This window comes from Theobroma cacao, chromosome 8 (genome assembly GCF_053813885.1).
Source record: "Theobroma cacao isolate CCN51 chromosome 8, ASM5381388v1, whole genome shotgun sequence".
NCBI lineage: Eukaryota > Viridiplantae > Streptophyta > Magnoliopsida > Malvales > Malvaceae > Theobroma > Theobroma cacao.
The window spans coordinates 5,968,184-5,985,912 of NC_142646.1; the positions used below are offsets into that span (position 1 = coordinate 5,968,184).

General features: G+C 34.5%; 4 protein-coding genes across 7 annotated transcripts; 2 read left to right on the top strand and 2 right to left on the bottom strand.

Moving 5' to 3' along the window:
• The first annotated feature begins 803 nt into the window (after nt 1-803).
• LOC18592262 (small ribosomal subunit protein uS13m-like) lies at nt 804-2,301 on the top strand. The gene is made up of 3 exons (XM_007018891.3): nt 804-965; nt 1,546-1,773; nt 1,855-2,301. Exons 1-3 carry the CDS (start codon nt 897-899, stop codon nt 2,026-2,028), a joined length of 471 nt encoding a protein of 156 aa, XP_007018953.1. The 5' UTR covers nt 804-896; the 3' UTR covers nt 2,029-2,301.
• A 2,016-nt stretch (nt 2,302-4,317) lies between these two features.
• Nucleotides 4,318-8,415, bottom strand: LOC18592263 (zinc finger BED domain-containing protein RICESLEEPER 4-like). 4 transcript variants are annotated; one of them, XM_088809083.1, is made up of 5 exons: nt 7,918-8,415; nt 6,922-7,015; nt 6,154-6,245; nt 5,069-5,215; nt 4,318-4,525 (listed from the first exon to the last, which is right to left on the bottom strand). In XM_088809083.1, exons 1-5 carry the CDS (start codon nt 7,960-7,962, stop codon nt 4,469-4,471), a joined length of 435 nt encoding a protein of 144 aa, XP_088665209.1. In that variant the 5' UTR covers nt 7,963-8,415; the 3' UTR covers nt 4,318-4,468. The 4 variants fall into 4 exon arrangements, 2 of the variants coding, with proteins under 2 accessions (XP_088665209.1, XP_088665208.1); XR_001929098.2 differs by lacking the exon at nt 6,154-6,245 and having other exon boundaries at nt 7,918-8,413; XR_016027945.1 differs by lacking the exons at nt 6,922-7,015; nt 7,918-8,415 and adding an exon at nt 4,639-4,899 and having other exon boundaries at nt 6,154-6,909.
• A 519-nt stretch (nt 8,416-8,934) lies between these two features.
• On the top strand, nt 8,935-10,147 carry LOC18592264 (small ribosomal subunit protein uS13c-like). The gene is made up of 3 exons (XM_007018893.3): nt 8,935-9,107; nt 9,528-9,752; nt 9,835-10,147. Exons 1-3 carry the CDS (start codon nt 8,994-8,996, stop codon nt 10,000-10,002), a joined length of 507 nt encoding a protein of 168 aa, XP_007018955.1. The 5' UTR covers nt 8,935-8,993; the 3' UTR covers nt 10,003-10,147.
• A 4,566-nt stretch (nt 10,148-14,713) lies between these two features.
• LOC18592266 (protein MEI2-like 7) lies at nt 14,714-16,963 on the bottom strand. Its single transcript, XM_018125485.2, has 4 exons — nt 16,298-16,963; nt 15,541-15,660; nt 15,275-15,419; nt 14,714-15,101 (listed from the first exon to the last, which is right to left on the bottom strand). Exons 1-4 carry the CDS (start codon nt 16,939-16,941, stop codon nt 14,898-14,900), a joined length of 1,113 nt encoding a protein of 370 aa, XP_017980974.1. The 5' UTR covers nt 16,942-16,963; the 3' UTR covers nt 14,714-14,897.
• Between the last annotated feature and the right edge of the window lie 766 nt (nt 16,964-17,729).

A 17,729-nucleotide genomic window follows, 5' to 3' on the forward strand; every position in this document is an offset into this window, starting at 1 on the left:
ATTTAACATTAACGTTGTTTATGTGTTTGGGGTTTGATGTTTATTTTCTAAACTAATAAACTTATGTGTAATTATGGTTAAAACTTAAAAATATTAATGTATTTTATCTTTTAATAATGGGTAAAATACCCTTATTTTTTTAAGTTTTTATCAAAATTATACGAAAGTTCATTAGTTTTCGAAATGAACACTCCGCCCCAAAAGTGCAAACACCGTTAATAGAAATTATAAAAAAACTAAAATACCTTTTCTTTCTCTATTAATTTAAAAAATTATTATTTTATTAAAAAAAAAAAAAAAAAACAAATCAATACTCCCAAGAAAAGGGAGCACTAAATAAGGCTCCCCAAAGGAGCACCAGTGCCCCCTAAATGGGAAGGTTTTTTTTTAACTAATAAAATAATATAATAATAATTTTAAAAATTAATTAGAGGTAAAATTGTTATTTTATTATTATCACGTTAGCAAGTTGTCAGAAATACTAACGGTTGACTAACAATTGGATCTACATGTCTAGTAAAAAATATTGTTTTAAAGATAGAGTGTTTATTTTAAAAATAAATAAAATTTAATATAAATTCAATCAAAATTTAAAAGTGTGAGAGTATTTTACCCTTTAATAATTTATAGGAACAATCATTACCCAATGCAATTTCTTTGTTTTTGGAAAAAAGGAAAATTGACTCATCCCAAGCCTTTGGGCCAAGGCAAGACTGGGAACAGATCGAGGCTTTTGTATATAACGGGCTCAGAAGTTTCAGCGGCCCAAGTTGATAATTGCTATTCCCAGTTCCCACTCCTAAAATGGCAAACAAAATCCTCGGAAAACCCTCTCCACCCAGTCACCGCAGTGCAAACTCTGATTCTTGTCAAACCTACTCTCACCGCCTTCCAGAATGTTGGGTTTACGGGGTTCAGTTGGAGTACTCTCCGATGTCAGTCATCAGCTTCTCCAAAACATAACGGTGAGTTTCATTCCTTAATTCTCGTTAGCCAAAATGTCTTCATTAAGAATTTGCTGATCATATTCCTACGCGTTAAGGCCTCTTGCCAAGGTTTGTGATTATATCAAGATTACTATTTATATTCAAGATTTTAATGTCATACATTTCTGGGTTAATGAGACTGTCTGTTGCTCTTGTCTTTTATTTATATTAACTGTTTAATTATGGGAGGATTTTGATGTTCTTTTTGTCGTTGTTCTATTAACATGTTGAACTCTAGAAAACAAATTTTCTTTTAACTAAGATGTAAATTGGATAACGGTTAAGGCTTTTATCGCAGTAAGCAGTGTTATTGTTTAATTGGATTTCTATTTTCTTTCCCCTCAAGTTCAGCTGCAGCTAACCCAGATAGGATCATATGCTTATCTGCACTTTTGTTTTGGTCAAGGTTTATATGCTTACCTGATAGGATCAGTTGAGCTTGAGAGTTGAAATCAGGCATTTTTTTCTTTGATTTGCCTTCAAAAAATGAATATTTTTTTTTAATGAATTCCCCGGTACCAACTGGAACCTATTATTGTTGACATGTTGTTTTCTGCAGTTCCATGGAATAAAAGTGCAATACATTCGTGTGGGAGGTGCTGAAATTCCAGACCACAAGCGCCTTGCAGTTTCTCTTCAGAGCATCTTTGGAATTGGCCGTACTAGAGCTCGCCAGATCTTAAGCGAGCTCAATATAGATAACAAACTCACTAATGAATTAACTGGAAAAGAACTCATGTCTCTCCGTGAGCATGTCTCTTCCACATATGTCATTGGAGAAGATTTGGTATAAACTTGTTTCTCTACTCAACTTCCTTGCGTTAGGAACTTACCTTCTCTAACATTATTCTTTTCTTGGGTGATTTAGAGGCGATGTGTCAATGCAGACATGACCAGATTGAAGGTTATTCAGTGCTATAAAGGGATCAGGCATGAGGATAAGTTGCCTTGCAGAGGACAGCACACAAAAACCAATGCCCGGACTGCAAAGAAGGGATTTAATGCTGTTGTAGAGAGACATAAAGCCTCTCCTAAGTCCTAACTAAGGCTTGTTTCTTGCTTTTATTATTTCATGCTGCAGAGAACGAATCCAACGGCATTAAATCATGTTCTGGTATATGTAGTTGATCATTAATTTCTGGTGCTGCCGAGATGGTTGCCATTTATTTTTCAAGAAAATTGTAAAAGCTGGTCAAAATTGCCGAGGATGGTATGTAGTTGCTTTGGTCTCTGTGGAAGCAGCTCTGTTTGCCCTAGCGGTTTGAATTGTAATAATGTTTCAAAAAGTTCATTATTTAAATGATGTTTTATGCTACTTGAACCTCTTCATTTTTCTTGAAGATACCATATCTAACTCACATCAAGCACCATGGAGTCTGGAACTGCATATGGTAGTTAGGACTGACCACCTAAAATGGGGAGAAACTCCCATTTTGCATTCTGCTGGTCAGTGGCCTTGTAACTAACAGATCTCAGCTTAAGAATCAATTCTCCCTGGCTTTCAAAAGGATGCTTAGGTATTTCGTCAAGCATGCTTAAGCATTTATGAACCAAGACCAGCATATGCGTAGATTATTATGATTTATAACTCGAAGTCAGCTAACCAATTGTTCGTGCTGGTTGCTGAAGAATCAGCTAAATGGTCAAAATGAAAGAATGATGAAATCTCCAACATCGATTAAGGATGGCAATGGGTATCCAATTCAATTATATAGGGTTAAGATATTTTATAATTAGGTTTGGGACGGGTTTAGCTAGTAATTTCACTACTCGTGTCAAGTTGATACCACCCCTTGCTACTTGGTACTTGAACCCAATTATGTTTTTTTTTTTTATTTCATGTAGTTAAAGATAAATTTATATTGTTAATTGAATTAATTTATGAAATTATCATTATTAATTAACTTATAATGTCTTTTATAAATATACTTTATATATTGTGTTAATTTATAAAAAATATAATTACTATTATATATATACATTTAGTATACTTACTTTAAATATAAATATATTTACTTTTTATTTTGAATTAGCATTACAAAAATTATAACATATAAAATTATTAATTATAATATATATACTTTTATTTACATAAACTTATAATATATATACCTAAAAAGAAGTTGTGAGATTAAAATACTTATAGAACCTACCTATTTTTTTTTATTTCATGTAACTAAGGACAAACTCATATTGTTAATTAAATTAATTCATGAAACTATGATTATTAATTAACTTGTAATATCTTTTAATATATATATTCTATATATTGTGTTAATTTATAAGAAATATAATTACTACTATATATATATATATATATATATACTTTTAGTATATTTACTTTAAATATAAATATATTTACTTTTTATTTTGTGTTGACATTCCAAAAATTATAATTTATAAAATTATTAATTATAATATATATACTTTTATTTATATAAACTTATAGTATATATACTTGTGAGATTAGAATAGTTTTGGAACTTAGTTTTTTTTTTTTAATTTTATGTAATTAAGAACAAACTCAATTAGTTAATTAAACTTGTAATATTGTTGTCTTGTTGAAACTTGTAATGTTGTTTAAGATATTATTTGAATATTTTTATTTATTTTTTTAAGTTGATATTTGAAATATTGTTTTTGATTATTTAAATTTAAATTTGATTATTTGTGTGTTTTTATAAATTTAATTTTTAGTGAAATATATGAAATATGGGTGAGAAATATTATTGTATATGGATATAGGTATGGATTTGAGTTTGGATAATTGAATACTCATGAAGAGTATTTTAATAATTTTTTACATAATTGAGTTTTTAAATGAATTCGGATAATTATTGTGTAGTGGATATGTATTAAAATTTGGATTAAAATATTAAATTTTAAAAATATTCAAATGGTTGTAATATTCGGATAACTCATTTATTAATCGAATTTAAATTCAGATACTTCAAAATTAATGAATACTCTACTTATTGACATTATGGATGGGCTTTCGCGTTTGTAGCTAAGTGACATAGCGAATCAAGGAAAATAAGATGTTAGGCAGTAAGTAATTGGATATCTTGGGTAGACTTGTCAATATGGGTCGAGTCGGCCCAGCTCGGCCCAGGCCCTTGTGGGATGAAAAAATATGGGTCGGGCTAGCCCATATTTTATATGAGTTGTAAAATTCCCAACCCAGCCCACCCTTTGCTAGCCCATGGGTTGGGCTGGGCCAACCCTTTTTTAATTTTTTTTATTTTTTTATCAATAAAATTATACAATAATTTAATACATAAATTGAATAATAAAAACATATTACAAATAAATAAATTACACTAAACATAAATAAGCAAATACACTACATCAAATATAAATAAAATTTCAATCTTTAACATAAATACACAAACTACAATCCCATTAGCATGTAACATAAGTATATAATCAAATATTTATAAATTTTAAAACTAATTTATATTCTTCTCAATCTTCATCCTCAATCAAAACATTTGAGTCTTATTTGGACAGCAATGATGTCTCCAACTCTGAATCATCATCTAATATTCATAATCATAAAAAAAAGAGAATATAGTGAGTTTTAATTTTAATTAAAATTATTAATTTAACAAGTAAAAATTAAAGACATTAAAATATATAAAATAAATAATACCATCAGCAGCTAAAGAAAAGCCATGTAACCAATTTTTTGTGCAAACAAGCATTTCAACATTTTCATGGTGGAGAGAACTTCTAAACTTGGTAAGAACATGACCACCAATACTAAAAGCAGACTCTGATGCTACCGTAGTAATCGAAATGCTCAATACATCTCGTGCCATAACAGAAAGATCAGGAAAGCGCTTAGCATTATCCTTCCAATAATTAAGCACATTCAAGTCTTCAAACACTTCATAATCAAGCTTTGCCTCACCTAAATAAACATCAAACTCAAACTTTCTAGCAATAGAAATTGTTTCATTTTGAAACATTTTGAACTCCTACAATTTTTAAATACATAGACAAAAAAAATAATTATCAAAACATAAATAAAGTAACATAAATTCTCATATAATAAGATGAAGGAAAGACACAAAACTTACACTAAAGATCTTTAATCCCTTGGGTTTAGTTCCTCCTCCGGCTTGCTTAGGCAAATTACTCGTTGAGTGAGAAAATGTACCTGATGCACCAGTGTTGCTTGCATATTGTTCAAAGAGCTCGTACAACTTTGTCTTCACATTTTCTAACTTTTCATGACAAGTAGAAGCATCAATCTTAGAATAGCAAAATCTTAAGAAATCAAGCTTCATCCTTGGGTCAAGAATAGCTCCAAATGTAAGCACTACACTGTAATCTTTCCAATACTTTTCAAATTTCATTTTCATCCTTTGAGACATATCCTTGATCACCTCATCTTCATTATGCAAATTCTCATTTAAAATAGATTAAATTTTCCAAACTTGCATGAAATACAAGTTGAAAGTTGGATAAGATGAACCGGATATCAAGTTTGTGGTCTCATAAAAGGGCTCCAAAAATTCACAAATTATAATCGCTCTCCCCCATTCCTTATCAGATGGATTATATTTATAAGTTCTATCAACAAACTAGAGGCTAGCAAAAGCTTTTTGATATTTGATTGCACTATCAAGCATCAAATATGTTGAATTCCATCTAGTTGACACATTTAAACACAACCCAACACTTGCATCAATACCAACACGTTGAACACATTTTTGAAATTTTTTCATCCTCCCGTTCGATGCCTTTACATATTTCACGCTCTCCCTAATTTTAAGTAATGCTTCATTGATTGCTTTCAAGCCCTCTTGAACAATAAGATTTAAGATATGAGCACAACAATGCACATGAAAAAATTCACCATCACAAATCAAGCTACTTTGCAAATGAAGATGGCTTTTCAAGATACCTTGCATGTTATCATTAGTAGAAGCATTATCTAAAGTAAGAGAGAAAACTTTTCTATCTATTCCCCATTCTTTCAAACAATTAAATATAGTAGCAACTAATTCAACTCCAGCATGTGGAGGAGGCATATGACAAAAGTTAAGTAACTTGCTACATAACTTCCAATTTTCATTGACAAAGTGAGCAGTCAAACAAATATAACCCTCAGAAATGATGCTGTCCACACATCAGAAGTTAAGCAAATTCTATTAGGTACCTTGGCCATGGCTTGTTTAAGTTTCTCTTTCTCTCTCAAATGAATTCTCTGGACATCAGATACAGCAGTGTTTCTAGAAGGCATCACCACATCTGGATTTACATACTTAGCCCAAGCTCTAATCTTATCATATTCAACAAAAGCATGAGGCAAGTAATGCTTAATTATGGCTTCAGCAAGCATGTCACGTGAAATCCTAGGATCAAACTTTCTAACCTTTACTTTCCCTTCATAATCCATTAGCATTTGATGTGGATTGAAATAGGAAATGAATTTACAAGTGTCAATGTGACGACGCAAATGTGAAGTGCCATAATTAGAGCCACCAGGTTTAGGGCCAACTTTATACTCTGTTTTACAACCATTACAAGTTGCCCTTTCTACTCTATCTTGCTTTTTGCCTATTTTAGTGAAATAATTCCAAACATTTGAAGTTTCTTTTTTTGCCCTCTTATTCAATTGTTCAGATTCAGATATATGAGATTGAGAGGGAATTTCATCCTCATTCAAAATGTTCACGTCATCATCCATATTTATATAGTTTTCAACTGATTGATCCATTACCGTTACCTTCAAATAACATAAACATGAATAAAAAAATATTAAAAATTTATAAAAACTTATTGATTCAGTTCAAAAGTTAGATTATAGGCAAGGGTGAATTCATTTTCTAACATTTCACAAATTCAAAATTCACAAAAATTAAACCACTTCTAACATTTTTAATTTTCTCTACAAAATTACTATTAAAAGTATTCAAAGATTTACCTGTACTGCCGAAGATTGATCGAGTCTCGAGTGGGTCAAGTAGGAGAAAACTCAGAGCACTAGGCAAGACCGCAAAAGTGGTGGTGTGGTAAAACTGTACTCCAAGAACAATACATTCAGCATGCATCACAAAATGGTAAGCCATAGTGTTTAATATATGCAACTTTTGAATCTATATTTACATTTATTTATTTAAATTTGAGGATTTGAAAATTGGGAATTATTGTCCTTAAATAGCACATGTGCATTTGTTAAGGCTACCCTTATGTATTTCTTCATTTTTTTTACTTCTTTTTTAAATAATACCATCACCCTTGTTAGGTAGTGTATCTACTGGTGGTGAGTATTGTCAATGGATAAAAGTATTTTATTCTCCAACTTATAAGATTACCAAGTATATTAATTAGTAGAATAAATAGCTACAAAAGTTCTTAATTTGGAGAGGTGAAAGGAAAGGGACATCAAATTTTGTTGCCTTGAGGCACTATCATTCATTATCTTATATTTTCTCTCTTTTAGGTTCTTTAGTCGTCCCATGTATAATCAAAATTAGATTTCATATTTTCATGTTCCCTTCAAAATATAGAATACCATATGCTCTTTTTGATTTTAAAATAAAATGTATATCTTAAGAATTTAACACAAATTTGGTCTAATAAATTACAAAGTGTTTCTTCAATTTGCAATAGACATATGAGGGTCCTCCATGTGCCACTATAATGAAAGATAATACCAAACAAATTTTCAAACAAAATGCAATGTTGTCATCAAAGTAAATACAGTGACAAAGACACCAGTGGCCAAGGGAGCTTATAAACAAAAAATTAATCATCGAAAAGTCCAAGCATATATAGCCCAAATAACAAATCTTTTAGTAAGAATTTCACAGGCAATACAATTTCTGTCTTCAGTTAGATAAATCATTTGGAAAAAGTTAATACCAGATGCTGTCATATTTTGAGAAGTTAATACTAGCGATGGGGTGTCAATTTATACCTTATACCAGAGGTGATGTGTCGATGCCGATAGCCAAATGCCCATGGCCGGATGCCGAATAGGGAGTGAGAACTGAGAGATGAAACCGAGAAGTTGAAAAGCTTTATAGTCAGGAAGCAAATTGAGACCGCCAGATGGCTCGGGCGGATTGGAAATCTGGGGATTAGGCGATTGTCGATTATCGATTGGCTCCAACCTTAGGTGAGACAGCGAGATAAGTCCATAAGGACCATAACCCAGACCAGAACAACTGTAGTGCTACAAAAGAACAGATGGCTCAAGCGGCGATGGGGGATTTGGGGATCTGGGGGTTAGGCGATTGCCTATTGCTGATTGCCGATTGCCTCCAAGCTTAGGCGAGAGTCGCAGGACGGCGAGAGAAGTCAAAACCCATACCATAACAAGTAAACAACAGCAGAAACAACTCCCACTAACAGATCACAGATGGCTCGTACGGTAGGGGGATTTGGGGATTTTGGTATTTGGGGTTAGCTGGTTAGGACTTTGGTGGCGGTTAGGGTTCTTAGGGAGTTAGGGTCTTGGGCTCTTGGCTTGGGCTTCTTAGTCTTGGATCTTTCTTGCCTAGCACTATAAAATTTTTTTGGCCTTCCGAGCTGGCCCGCCCCAACCCGAGTCAACCCCCTAATCAAACGGGCTAGCCCATTTAGGCACGGTTATAATATGGGTCTCAAATACTCAAACCCAACCCACCCCATATTTAATAAAAAAAGTACCGACCCATCGGGCCTAGCCCATATTGACACATCTAATCTTGGGCCATTTCAATGCACAAATAGTAACGAATTCCAACAGAACAAAATATAAATTGGGTTGATATCACCTTTGGAGGCCTCAAGTTGGGCCGATACATTGCTACCAGTATTACCGCATCCAATTGGGCTACACCACATTTAGGCCCATTCCGACGTGGCTATTATTAAGTAGCGAGTGTTGTTTTCCATCTTTACTCGAGCGAGTGTCTTTCTCATTCCAATTTAGGAAAGAGGATAGAATTACTAGCAACCTCTTGAGCTCTTCCTTCACTCTGCTTGGTTACCGAGAAAATCGATAGGAATATGGCGCAAACCCTGGCAATGCCCGTGGCACCCTCTCTCTCCTTCATATGCAACAAAACGAGCTCTCTTTCTCTCTCTAACTCTGTTTCCCTTCCACTTTCGAACCCTCCGAAGGTAAAAATCCCTTTTAATTTCTTGTCATTTCTGGATTTTCCTCTCTCTTTTTTTTTTTTGCCAATTTTGTTTCATTTCATTGCTTAATCCTGTTTCCTGGAATCAAAGAAGAGAAAATTTTAAGCTGGAATTTCTTGATTTCAGTGCAATTTTGTTCATATTGGTGTCCTACATTTTCAATAATGACAAACAGAAATTAATTAGTACTATTAGGCTTAATTGATATAGGGTTTAGGCAAAGCGAGTTTCAACATATTTGGAAGTTTCAAATTCAGAACTTCAGTATGCTCGAGGATAAAAAGAGAGAATTTTCATATTCAAATTTAGAATTCTAAAGCTCTTTCCTTTTCCCCCTTTGTTTAAATTTTAGTTTATTAAGTTGGAAAGCGAATTCTTATTGTTTTTTTTTAAATCAATTAGTATCGTAGTCTAAGCATCGAATGCGCTCGTGTTGGAGGAGTGGAAATTCCAAACAACAAGAGAGTGGAATTCTCTCTTCAGTACATCCACGGAATCGGTCGTTCGAGGGCTCGTAAAATTCTCTGCGATCTCAAAATGGAGAACAAAATCACCAAAGATTTGTCTGAGGAAGAACTCATCACAATTCGTGATGAAGTCTCCAAGTATATGATTGAAGGCGACCTGGTAATTGCCAATTCTCCTTCTGGTAACTCAGCACACGCATTTCTAAGCGATTTGATGATTTTTCTTTCTTGTGGTGTTGCAGAGGCGGTTCAATGCTCTTAATATAAGGCGACTGAAGGAGATTCAGTGTTACAGAGGGGTGCGCCATATTCAGGGCTTGCCTTGCAGAGGACAGCGCACCAAAAACAACACTCGGACTTTGAAGGGTAAGAGGGTTACTGTGGCTGGAAAGAAGAAAGCCCCTCGTTAATCTAATCCTTTTGTTTTCCATCAAGTAACTGCATGACTCTGATTTTCAATTTTTGAAATGAATCATTGTCGTACAAATATGATTGATTGGTTTTGTGTTGATAGCAATATGGGATTTTCAATCTCTATAAGACTTCTGTTTTCAACTTTTTATGTTCCTCGCTTTCCTTCGAGCTTCTGCAAAGCATACGGTATACCTCCTCCGGATACCTTGTTAAAAACCAATTTTATCAAACCATTAATTTATATATAAGAGAGCTTCTTTTCCTTGTCTCTAAAACTTTGGGGGGCGTTTGGTATGATGTAAGGAGGAAAGATCCCTGCTTTTTAATAGGCCGTAATGTGCTTACCGTGTTTGGTTTGCAAAAGAAACATTGAAAAATCTTCCCATTCTAAAGTGGAGCAAAGAGAATATCATTCTCTTCTCTCACGGGAAAAGTTACTTTCCTTGAAGGTAAAGTTATAATTTCTTTCCCCAAATTATCCTCACCATAATCTAATCCTCACTCTTCTTCATCTTTCAAAAAACGATCTTCGAACCAGTGGCTATAGCTTTTTTTTTCATCGAGCTTGAGCTTGTACAAAATAGTGGTTAGCAGCATCAAGACCCACCATCTAAATAAGAATCTCCTTGGCAAAAACCCGGCTAAAGTGCTTTCTAAATGTCAACCCCATCTCTGTTCTTCTCTTTTCCAGCTCAGAGCACTTTGTAGTGTGCTTGGAAGGAGGATTTGATCTTTTTACTTTGCAGGGCCATACATACTGGGTAATTTTTAAGTTGTCAGGGGTAAAACAAAGTAAATTAATAAAAAGAAAAAACCCAGTAACAATCTGCTTTCAACAGCCCTTCCATTTGTTGCCTTTCTTATTTTATTTGGTGTTTTCATTTCTTTTTTTCTTATATTTTTATTTACCATTTTACAAAATAATTTTATATGTTTTTTACTTCAATCAATTTTTATAAAAGAAATGTAAACTTAAAAATTTATATTAAATAGAATGTAACTATTTAATTTTATATTTTCATATATAAAAGTAATTTTATAAATTTATAATACATTTTCAATAAAATATTTTCAAACCAAACGAGCCAATGTAATTTACTCAGTAATCATATCTTTTCATATTATGCCAAACGTTGCAAATAGTAACATATCGATGATTTTATGAGTGGTTAAAAAGTAATCACACAAAGTCATAAATTAAGTCAATGATTTGATTTGAAGTAAAAAATTAATTACTTATGAAATAAATTAAATTATAACAGAATTTTATTAATAATTTAAATATAAATTTTTAGATTCATCAATATCATTATATATAAAATAGAAATAAAAATTAATATTAAATTTATACATTAGGCATGGTAAATTTTGTGACATGTTTTCATGCTTTGAAGTTCATGGATGATTAAAAAGGAATAAAAAGATTTAGTATATTTTTAAAGGAGATAAAAAAAAAGAAAGAAGAAAAAGGAAAGAAAAATAATTCCAAAAGGGTTTAGTATACTTATAAAGAGAAAAAAAAATAATTCCAAGATTTGAGCCTAAAAGAACTTCAAACCAACTCTTTAATTGATGCAGGGGTAGCAAAGTTATATATTTTGAATTTTATATACGTTAAAATTAAAAAAAATTAAAAGCTAAGTGGCGATGACCAACCCCCACCATCCCTCTCCCTTATGTTTGGCCACAAAATTATCTTTCTAATAATCACATACCAAGCAACAACATTCTCAACGAGCTCATTCTCAACAAAAATCAAACGGCACCTTATATCAGTAACTAGATGGTCTTTTGCCTTGATGAGCCTCCTAGCCTGCCTAAGTAACTACTTTCACTACCATAATTTTGCAGTTCTTTAGAATCCGCAGGTTATCCGTCCTCCTAGTTGGTTTCAGACGCAACGCTACCCCATGAGCGGAGCCATCAAACAAAGCCCAAATAGTATACGGAGTGGTAACTAAGAGATGAAGGCCTATAAACATGACCCATGATCAGGAAAAGTAAAGACACAGGGAGGGGACAGCCGAGGCCATTGGTATTAACAAAACAATTCAATAAATAATCTTCAATCATCCAAAAACAATACCAAAAGATCCTTCCCATTCCCGTGGGCAGAATCTGACGTGCGGAAGGTCTTCAAGGTCAATCATCCTGACAAACAGTATCCAGGCTTAAACAGCAAATGCTCTTTAAAAAAAATGTGAATAGTGGAACCTGCTGCAATTATACCGTGGCTCTGCGGCAGCTAGCGTTCAGTGAACTAAAAGCTGATAAGCTGAAAACACAGCCAACACCATACTTGCCAGGTGCAAGATCACTCTCAACAAGTCAATCCTGAATCCTAATACTGTCAGTGTTCGGTCTCTTGACTTAGCAAATCCTATTATTGCTCTCAAGTTCTTGTTTTCTTGCCAAGGAAACTAAAAGGAGAGGAAAGGTACAAATCTGACACTTCTCGAGCGAGAAACTAGGGAAGGAAATACACTTATTAGATTCAACTGTTTTTTTATAATAGAGAAATAGAATCTTCACCGACTGGATTCAAGTTGGGCATATTCCTATAGAACTTGAAACCTGGTTTACCAAGGTACCAGAGTTCAAAGTCGTCAGACCCAAATCTTAAGCCACTTGAGAGACAAAGCAAAGAAGAAAAACAATAATGACCTCGAACTCCCTTCAAAATGTCCAGTCCCTCCATTGATCAGCCATACCTTGGACTTTATTATTACAATCCAAATGGCCCATGTGAGTTTAAGGCTGTATACTTTATACTTACCGGTGGTGTATCTGTGTCAGTTGCATTCAGAAAATTGTAGAAGAAATTGACAAGAAATGTTAATCCATGACAAGTGCACTACCTAAAAGATAAACTTTGCCTGAAATAGTTTACCTTTGAATATTTTTAATCCATGACAAGTGATTTCTATTTTGTATATACTTGTGTCGATTGATAAAAATCAATTAAATATGTTAAATTTATTCAAGAATTTATGGACTTCTTTTATTTAGTTTGATCATTTATTGATCACAAATGCTTCTTATTTATAAAGCTTGATCATTTATTGATCTTAAATTAAGCATCTCTTAGAAATGTTAAAGGAGGTTGAACGTTTGTTAAATGAAGTCAGTATCTCAAACTAAGCATTGCTTAGACCTTTTGTTAAACCAATGACATTTATACACATGAATAGCTCTTTAAAATAGGCAAAGGATAGCCTGGCCATAAGCCTATATGGCAATCATCTTACAAGTTATATTAATACTATATTGTAGTAATAGGTTCATATGCCAAATGGATCGAACTCATCAAAGTAGAAACCATCACCACCACCACCATTGAATAATAAACATTGTACGATGGCTATGAATGGGTAAAAACCTGAAAAATACACTACCATGTGTAGTTCCAGAAGGGTTCCTTACTGGAAACGAGGAAAGACCATCTCCAAAACAAAACAAAATACTTACGCTTCATCATTCTTTTGTCATGGCAACAACCACATAAAAAGAATGTAGGCAAATTTTACAAAGAATCTTTCGATGGGGATGTCCTATTGCCAGCAGCTCATGTATTATATGTGCATCATCTCTGAAGATTGGGACCATTCGGTTTTTTGTTATCCTTTCTCAAAAAACAAGTTTAGTGCAAGGCGCATCCGAGCATTTATCTTATTGGTTGTGCATAATCTCCTACTTAAAGAGTAAGATTCGAATGATCCCTCTTCAATTATAAAAAAAAAAAAAAAGTTTAGTGCAAAGTGTTGCAGTGCTCAAATATTCACGGGCTGCTATTACTTTGTCTCCTAACTTCGCGAGTTAAGCTCTTATAGGGCAAATCTTTATACTTGTCTGCTGACTGAGTTTGATTGTATTAAGCAACTAAATGGCAAAGTATATAAGTTCTGACATTGAAATTAGCATGGAATGCCTAATCTCCAAAGAACCACCTAAAAAATAAGATTCGATTTTCCCTTCTTCTATTATGAAAAAAAAAAAAAAAAAGTTTAGTGCTAGGTGTCGCAGTGCTCAAATATTCACAGGGCTGCTATTAATTGGTCTCCTAACTTCGCGAGTTAAGCTCTTATAAGGTAAATCATTATACTTGTCTGCTAACTGAGTTTGATTGTATTAAGCAACTAAATGGCAAAGTACATAAGTTCTGACATTGGAATTAGCATGGAGTGCCTAGTCTCCAAGGAACAATAGGCTGGCATGCGAAACAACTTGGTTATGTTGAAGGAATCTTTAACTGCATTGTCTATACGGTCTGTATAAAGGAACTGTACAGTTCATGATGTCGCGGGTCTTTCCCTCGATTTCATAGGATTAATAAAATTGCCATCTATCCAAAATATGGAGTTAAAGAGAATATAGCTGGGCTTGACTTCCTTTTTCTTCAAATAATAAAAAAAAAAAGGGAGACGGACTTTTTTCGAGCATAGCATTTGGCTGTGTGTTCTTCAGGATTTTTTTGACAGAAGCTTAACCAATGTACAGATTCTCTTACAAAACTGGGAGTTGACTGGAATGATTTTTTTGTGAGTTGGGTCATTTCCAAGTATCCTAAGCCATGTCCAGGAAAGCGCAGAAGGTGGAGGTATCTGGTTTATGGACTGAAATGCGTGAATGCAGTTTTTGCATATCAATGGAGGGAATTTGTATATCGTGCATGAACATGTACGCGGTTTAATACCAAAAGCCTTAGAATACACACAACACAGCATATAATAGCTTCCCACAGATGTCTAATACACACCACAGTTAATAAAAACCCTAACCCATGTTTCCAATTCACCCTAGAGTTTTTAACACCAACCGCCCTAATCCACCTAGGGAGACAATGAAAACAAAGGAAGCAGCTCTATTACACAACGAGAGAGTGAAAATGGTTTCAAGCTTTCCTGTTCTTCCTTCGGGTCATGATCATGACCTTTTCACCCTTTGAAGTAGCAGATGTGTGGGTTCGTCTGCCAACAATGGTTGGCCTCGACCGGGTGAAACCATCCCGTGGAGGAGAAAAAACAACGGGCAGGTAATCATTTGTATGACACGGAAAGCTTGACCTCTCAAATTGTTCCTTCAAAGCGCCTTTTCCCTGTAGAATTTCACCCAAAACAAAAAGCAAAAGGGCATCAATCAATTACTAGAAGAGCTTGCAGGACTCAAGACTGAATAAGAAATTCTGACATTAACCAACGCCGTTTAAGAGAATAGAAGGGGAAAACAAAAAGAGGCAGACCCTTTTGCTTAAAAATGGGCATATGTTACCTGCAGCTTCGCGACAGAAATTTCACAGATTTTGCTCCTAGTATCTCCATACCTCCATTCTCGGTGGTTAAAGGCACTAGAAAACCTTGATGCAGCATCAGGACTAGTAAAATTCACAAATGCAAATCCCAGATTCAAATGGAACCTGAACAATTATGTCAGCATTACTCGTTTGCGTCAATTCACTACAATAATCTTTAGACTCAACAAATTTAAAGAACAGAAAAAGAGATGAGACGAGGCAATGATTAAAATTAAAATATTACCCAAAGTCCATGGGCAGATAGAGAAAATCATATGCTGATTTGCAGAAATTAGACACTGGCTGAGCTTTGCTATTTTCAATCTGACAGAAACGATCTAGCATGCGCTGCAAGTCACTCCTTCTGTTCATTTATCAACAAGAGAATGTATCAATAACAACCAAAGAACCCTGAGCATGTAGAAGTCAAAAAGAGACATGTATCAATTTAGTTACATCGATGGACTTTACTACCATGTGATGCATATATGCATGTTAATCGATGTAGGATAAATATGCCATGCATGTTGGAAAAGCATACATGAATGAACATTTAAGAGATCTCCAGACATACATAACTTCCGTACAGCTACAGACTACAGAAGTGACAAAGAAAACCTGAAGAACGAATGGCAAAACTGACTCCTCTTCTTCCAGCTTTTACAGACCGTTCCCATATCAAAGGTCGCAAAAGAAACTTAAAACAGACAGGGAGGGAGAGAGAAAAGGAAGTACTGTTACTTGACTACCAACGGCAGGAAAAAACCATAACACAGAGAAACTCAAAGATGGGGAAAGAGATGGGTCATTGAGAGATCCATGGCTAAAATAAACAGTAAAACATACCCATTTTGGCCAATATAACAGCCCAGAAACCTAAATGATTACGGGCTCATGGCAGCTGAACCATGTATGGTAAGATTTAAAAGGAAAATAGAAAACCAGCATGAGCATGAACAAAAAGACAAAGCGAAAGAAAATGCACGAGATAGAGAAACTACTTGAAGTGATTAGGAACGTTTTTGATCATGATAGAAGTCTTTCCATCAAATTTCATCTGTTCCTCAGCGGGTACAAGAGGACATAAAGGAGAACCACCACCTTGAACATTAGAACTGGCTCCGATCTTCTCATCATCTGCTTTTCTAGGGACCCAAACCGGGCTATGCATGGGATACTCACTCCGAGGCTTCAAGCTAGGAGGAACAGACCCACATTTACCTTTCTTCTTATTTCCAACGATCCTCTCAGACCCATAGTTCATACCATCATATGGAATAGAATTTGGGCTATTGAAAACTTTAATCCGGGGATATGGCTGCTTCTCTGAGTTATATAGGTTCAAACACTCTTCCTTATTTTCCCAGCACCAGGAAGAATAATATCCAAAGCTTGGACGGGAACAGAAGTCAGGCAACACAACGGGTAAAAATACCGATTGCAATACTGGTACCTGAGGCTGAGGGAGATGTAAGGGAGCTTCATTTTGGTTCCTTTCAAAGTGAAACTGATGAGGCAGGTAAATTTTATCTTGCGGATAATGGGGCTTCGCAATCGGTTGCATGGATTGAGGCTCGTAGCTTAAAGCTGATGGGTTTAGTGGTTTAGAATTTGAGGTTTTCACTGGAGAAGAGGAAGCAGACATTTTGGGAGCCCTGGAGCAGAAGAGGAGGAGAAAAAAACACCCCAGGATCCAACTCCCTTTCAAGTTGAGGAACAAATAACACTTTTAGGTAAATAGATAAGTTTGAAATATACAGAAAAAGTCCACAAGGACGGTGTAGGAAAGTTTGGAAGGAAGAAAGCATTACTTGTACATGAGACTGACGAGACATTTATTCAGGCTTTCGCATAGCAAGGCAGGAAGGGAAGTTTCACCATTTTGGCTAAGGGAATCCCTGTAATGATGAAGACTGGAATGGGAGACTACTCGGTTATGTCCATCCATTTAATGCTTGGCCCGGCTGTCCCCATTACATGACAAATACATTGTGAGCTTTGGCGGCGTGATAGAGAGAGAAACATACAGATGAGAGTCAGAGGGCAAGCTTGATTGATTCTCTATGCAATCTGTTCTCTGGGGTATATTACCATTTTTTAATTCCAGATACGTACTTAACTTTATGCACCGTTCCTCAATTGAATTGCTGTTCATAGTATTTAAAACTGTAAAACAATGACAAAAAAGAAATACTACCAAGTAAAATAAACAGATGAGGTTGAGCAAATTTTTTCTAAATCTTGTGCTACTAAGTTTCTTAGTTCTTGATTCGGTGCACTCATGAAGTTATACACGGGGAAAAGGTTGTAATCTATGGATTGCTTTTTCTCGAAGCTTAAAAGATTTTCCTGAAAAAGGCAATCATTAAATATTGAACCATTGAAAGTTGACTTCTAGGCCAGGTTTCTGAATGGCAAAAGACCATACCCGTT

Coding starts and splice junctions, on each gene's coding strand:
- LOC18592262 (XM_007018891.3), top strand. CDS start 897: ATGTTGGGTTTACGGGGTTCAGTTGGAGTACTCTCCGATGTCAGTCAT. Junction 966..1,545: donor AGCTTCTCCAAAACATAACG/GTGAGTTTCATT, acceptor TGTTTTCTGCAG/TTCCATGGAATAAAAGTGCA. Junction 1,774..1,854: donor ATGTCATTGGAGAAGATTTG/GTATAAACTTGT, acceptor TGGGTGATTTAG/AGGCGATGTGTCAATGCAGA.
- LOC18592263 (XM_088809082.1), bottom strand. CDS start 6,714: ATGGATCAATCAGTTGAAAACTATATAAATATGGATGATGACGTGAAC. Junction 5,216..6,153: donor TTAAACAAGCCATGGCCAAG/GTACCTAATAGA, acceptor TGTCATGAAAAG/TTAGAAAATGTGAAGACAAA. Junction 4,526..5,068: donor AGGGATTAAAGATCTTTAGT/GTAAGTTTTGTG, acceptor TATGAATATTAG/ATGATGATTCAGAGTTGGAG.
- LOC18592264 (XM_007018893.3), top strand. CDS start 8,994: ATGGCGCAAACCCTGGCAATGCCCGTGGCACCCTCTCTCTCCTTCATA. Junction 9,108..9,527: donor CACTTTCGAACCCTCCGAAG/GTAAAAATCCCT, acceptor TAAATCAATTAG/TATCGTAGTCTAAGCATCGA. Junction 9,753..9,834: donor ATATGATTGAAGGCGACCTG/GTAATTGCCAAT, acceptor GTGGTGTTGCAG/AGGCGGTTCAATGCTCTTAA.
- LOC18592266 (XM_018125485.2), bottom strand. CDS start 16,941: ATGTCTGCTTCCTCTTCTCCAGTGAAAACCTCAAATTCTAAACCACTA. Junction 15,420..15,540: donor TATCTGCCCATGGACTTTGG/GTAATATTTTAA, acceptor ATAATTGTTCAG/GTTCCATTTGAATCTGGGAT. Junction 15,102..15,274: donor TTTCTGTCGCGAAGCTGCAG/GTAACATATGCC, acceptor GAAATTCTACAG/GGAAAAGGCGCTTTGAAGGA.